Source organism: Otolemur garnettii, unplaced genomic scaffold, assembly GCF_000181295.1.
Source record: "Otolemur garnettii isolate 467f Iridium unplaced genomic scaffold, OtoGar3 scaffold00221, whole genome shotgun sequence".
Lineage (NCBI taxonomy): Eukaryota > Metazoa > Chordata > Mammalia > Primates > Galagidae > Otolemur > Otolemur garnettii.
Window position 1 is genome coordinate 1,568,107 of NW_003852616.1, and position 4,829 is coordinate 1,572,935.

General features: G+C 41.7%; 1 protein-coding gene across 2 annotated transcripts in view; it reads right to left on the reverse strand.

Annotated features, from left to right (window-relative positions):
- Nucleotides 1–4,829, reverse strand: part of CDADC1 (cytidine and dCMP deaminase domain containing 1) — a 54,413-nt gene that overhangs the window by 23,611 nt on the left and 25,973 nt on the right. For both annotated transcript variants that reach the window (XM_012812749.1, XM_023508078.1), the window contains one exon: nucleotides 714–763. In XM_012812749.1, the coding sequence (XP_012668203.1) occupies nucleotides 714–763 (50 nt within the window). The remainder of the gene's footprint in view (nucleotides 1–713; nucleotides 764–4,829) is intronic.

A 4,829-nucleotide genomic window follows, 5' to 3' on the forward strand; every position in this document is an offset into this window, starting at 1 on the left:
GTCATTGTTGTTTGGTGGGTCCGGGCTGGGGATTCGAACCCGCCACCTTAGGTGTACGTGGCTGGCGCCTTAGCCGGTTGAGCTATAGGCGCCGAGCCTAAAGTCTAAACTCTTTACATGGGACCCAGAGGTCATCGTCCAGTCCAGCGTGTCCCTGCTGTGCACAGGGCTCCGGAGGTGCCAGATCCCTGGAGTTTCCCCACACTCTCCTTCACGCCTGACTTTGCATGTTATCTTTCTACCCCTACTCTGTCTGATAAACGCTCATTCTCCAAGATCCATCTCTTACAATCACTGAGAATATTCCACTCATTTCTCCAAGCAGAGTAGAGGTTCCTCCTCTATGTTCTCACATTATCAGTTATAATGACACTTACATATCAATCTCCTTTTTATTCTTCTGGCTCCAGACAAAAAGGCCTCAAAGGCAGAAAATGTGATCTTTAAATCCTCCATGTACGCTGTGGCACGGTGCCCAGCTTGTGTGCCCAGTTACAGGGATGGGTGAAGTTGTTTAATGACAGTTTGCTGAATGAATGCATCTGTCTAGAAAATTGTTGCTGGAGTGAGCAAATGTTTATAACCTTAATACAAGCACTACTATAAAACTTAACCTCAGTGGGTCATGCACTGAATGAACTGAACTATATGACTGAAGTATATATTTACACAAAAGCCAGGTTAAATATTTAAAGAATTATTTTCATACTTACAGATTTCCTTTCTGCCCAGATGACTGCTCCAACTCCTGTTTTATGATCCTCTGAAAGATATACAGCATTTAACTCAGCAGAAATCCATGATATATTAGTTTCAGAAATATATTTTTATAAAAATAACCATTTACTGAAACATATTTCATAATTGTAGCTTTGCCATCTTCACTGATTACAGAAAGGCAAGGGAGCTAGGTACCCAGTAAGCAGCTGGGTCCACGTGTACACATGGAGACTGGTGGGGGTCAGGTCTCTGCAAAGCTGTGACCAGAACTGAGTGCAACTTCACTGATTGCACTAGCACGTCAGTTTCTAAATTACTACTTCTATAGATGATGGAACTGAATAAAGGTTTCTGAACTTGGATTTCATGTACTAACTGTTCACAATAACCAAATTTGTCTTCTCCTAGCATCTGCCAAACTTTAATCACAGAAGAGACAGTTTATGGAAGTAAATCTTTATGGACTTTCCTATCTATTCATCTATCTACAAACCTACCTACCTACCTACTATGCTAGAGGGTACATGAAGGAACTTCTGATTTAAACAAAGTTGTCCTTTCCCTGACCTTCAGTTTACCTTGTAAATCAAGTGGCAGAAGTTACAAACACGAGATTATAATTTCCCTGCATAAACAAAATCTTTGCAACAAGTAAAACTGTACTTCTTAAAACCATTAATTTTATATATTAAGGGTCTACTTTTGTCTTCTACACAAGATTGAGTATCAAATTTCTAAGACAAATATACACTAATATGAAAACCATAGTATTTGTAAAAGTACTATGGATTGGACAGCACCTGTGGCTCAAAGGAGTAGGGCACTGGCCCCATATGCTGGAGGTAGTGGGTTCAAACCCAGCCCTGGCCAAAAACTGAAAAAAAACAAACAACAACAACAACAAAAAACTATGGATTAAGTGAAACTTCAGTTTCACCCTACAATTTCCTAAAAGTTAATCATTTCAGAAATGATAACATTTAAAGACCTACTTTTTCAGTAACAGTGCAAAGAAAATCTGGGCCACAACTGCATTAAAAACTAGGATGCCGGCTTGGCGCCTGTGGCTCAAGTGGCTAAGGTGCCAGCCACATACGCCTAATGTGGCGGGTTCGAATCCAGGCCGGACCCGCCAAACAACAATGACCGCTGCAACCAAAAAATAGCAGGGCGTTGTGGCGGGCGCCTGTGATCCCACCTAATTGGGAGGCTGAGGCAGGAGACTCGCTTGAGCCCAGGAGGTGGAGGTTGCTGTGAGTTGTGATGCCATGGCACTCTACCCAGGGGGACAGCTTGAGGCTCTGTCTCAAAAAAAAAAAAAAAAAAAAACTAGGATGCCTTATAAACAAGTTAACTTTTAAGTTATAATACTACAACAAAATTTCCCATCTCCAGTTCAAGTTAGCATAGGTTTTCCAAATTATACTACGAAGCACTGGTATATGTTAAGCACTTTTTATCCACGATTTCATTTTTTATATGTAAAGCACTTTTTACCCATGATTTCATTTTTTTGCCCTACAGGTAAAAGAGATTAAATTTACATTTCTAAATGAGAAAACAGGCAGAGAAATTGACTATGACTTAGCCCTCCAGGTCCAACCTACTACCTTTTCTCCACCCCTCCCTTTGATATTAAAAATTCCTTAACTGGCTCTGCGCCTGTGGCTCAAGTGGCTAGGGCACCAGCCACATACACCTAAGGTGGTGGTTCGAATCCCCAGCCCAGGCCTGCCAAACAACAATGACGGCTGCAACCAAAAAATGGCCAGGCGTTGTGGTGGATGCCTGTGGTCCCAGCTACTTGGGAGGCTAAGGCAGGAGACTCGCTTGAGCCCAGGAGTTGGAGGTTGCTGTGAGCGTGATGCCATGGCACTCTACCCAAGGGAACAGCTTGAGGCTCCGTCTCAAAAAAAAAAAAAAAAAAATTCCTTAACCACCATGCCCACTTATTGAGTGCCTCAGACTACACATGTGCCAAGTGGAATAGTGGTCTCCATCCTCCTGTAGCTTACAGTAGATGGGAGCGGGGCACAGTGACAAGGAGAAATCCGTCTGTGCTTTGAAGGAAACAAGAGAGGGAAAGAATGTAAATCGACTGCTCTATGCTCATCTCTAAGGCAAGCGGCATTATAAACAGAGATTAGATTTGCCTACAAACCTTTTATTGCAAGTGAAGTTTTAGTTAATTCATGCATAAATCTGAGATGGCAAAAGAAAAACTTAAATAGAAATTTTTCACATTAAGAGCCCCCTCTTCTGACAATCAGCACTAAGTGGTTTTCATGTCGTGTTTTCTTGTCTCAGGGGCCACTACTTCTGTTTCAGTCTAGGGACAGACTAACCCTTGTCAGAGAAGGAAACAATGATCTTTCCATCAGCTTGCAGCTCTCCTATCTAGCTAAAGTTAGTTACGCCATCATAATATCCTTTACCACCTATCATCTCAAGTAAGAATAAATTTTCATCCATATAAAATGGAGTCCATTTTGGGCGGCACCTGTGGCTCAAAGGAGTAGGGTGCCAGCCCCATATGCCAGAGATGGCAGGTTCAAACCCAGCCCCAGCCAAAAGCTGCCAAAAAAAAAAAAAAGAGTCAATTTCATCTAGCTCCAAGGCTGGTGACAGACAAAGGTCATTACAAATATCTACAGCTATGATTACAGAAACTGCTGTCTATGATCTGGTCATTCACAGGGTTTTCTCTGTACACATCTTAAGGAGAGGCCAGCTATGATCACTGAGCCAGACTCCTCTTTGATCACTGACATCAGAGAACACTCTGCTCTGGAACACAGCAGGGGTTACATTAACCCTCAATCCTGCAGTCATGTCAGTGTTTGTCCCATGTGCTCCACACACCACTTGCATCAAATTGTAGATGGCTGTAAAAAAGGTAAGCTCCTGGCTTCTAAGGAGATCCCCCGTAGGGCTCGGGACCCTGCATTTATTGTGGCTCCCCCTTTGATTCCTAAGCACACTAAAATCTGAGAATCACTGAGCTATGACCTAAAACAGTTAACTTTCTTGGCTACCCCTGCCTACTTTCACCAATACTGTGGTCTGGGAGGAAGGCATAGTCCTTAGTTTTGGAAAACACCCACTGTAGTGGGGTAAACAAGGCACAAAAAGAGGTCAAAACTCAGTCCTTAAACCAGGTAGAAGTGATGCCCTCTTGCTCTTTTCTCCTGCAAGAGTCTAAACATTTTGCTTTTTAGCCATCCCAGGTATTCTAGAAACATACTTTTAATTATAGCTCTGTGAATACTCTTTATTCATCATTCAAAAAAGCAATTACTAAGCATGCACTTTCAATTAGTTTTAGAAATTGGTTAAGAGGTTTCAGAATGCATTTCAATCGTATGTATATTTTTACATGAAATGTTCTAATGAAAAGGCATCTTCATCTATTAATTCGGAAGAAATTGAACTAAACTTAAGAGTATGAATTAAAAACTCAGGTAACTGGAAACACTGGTGTAAAATGAGGCACGTATACAAATAACCCAGCTCAGTGCCTGACACATAATAGGTACTCAATAAATTGTCATTGTTATTAATCACCAACAAAGACTTATAGGTCCAGAATTCCTTATCTAAAATCCCTTATATTTTTTTTTCGAAGTTTGATCCACTTATTTTGTGGCCAAACCTGACTCAAGGTATTTATAGCACTTAATTATTCTGCTTAGTGCAAATATACACTTTTTTTTTTACTCCATATGTGTATTTAATGGTCTGGTTACAAGGTATTGGCCCAGACCTCACCGGGAGCATTATATAAAAGCATATGCACCATGTTAACGTCTTAAAATCTGAAAAATTCTGAATTCTTTTTCATCTGGCTCCAAGGGCTTTGGATAAGGGTTCATGGACCATTTATCTTTGTATCTAAAAAGATTTCCTTAATCCATTCAACATATACTGGCTCGGCACCTATAACTCAGCGACTAAGGCACTGGCCACAAACTGGGGCCGGCCGGGGTGTGCCCGCCTTGGCCGGGGTTCCAACCCTGCCAGCCAACAACAACTACAACAACAACAACAAAAATCCAGGTGTTGGGGCAGGTGCCAGTAGTCCCAGCTACTTGGGAGGCTGAGGCAAGAGA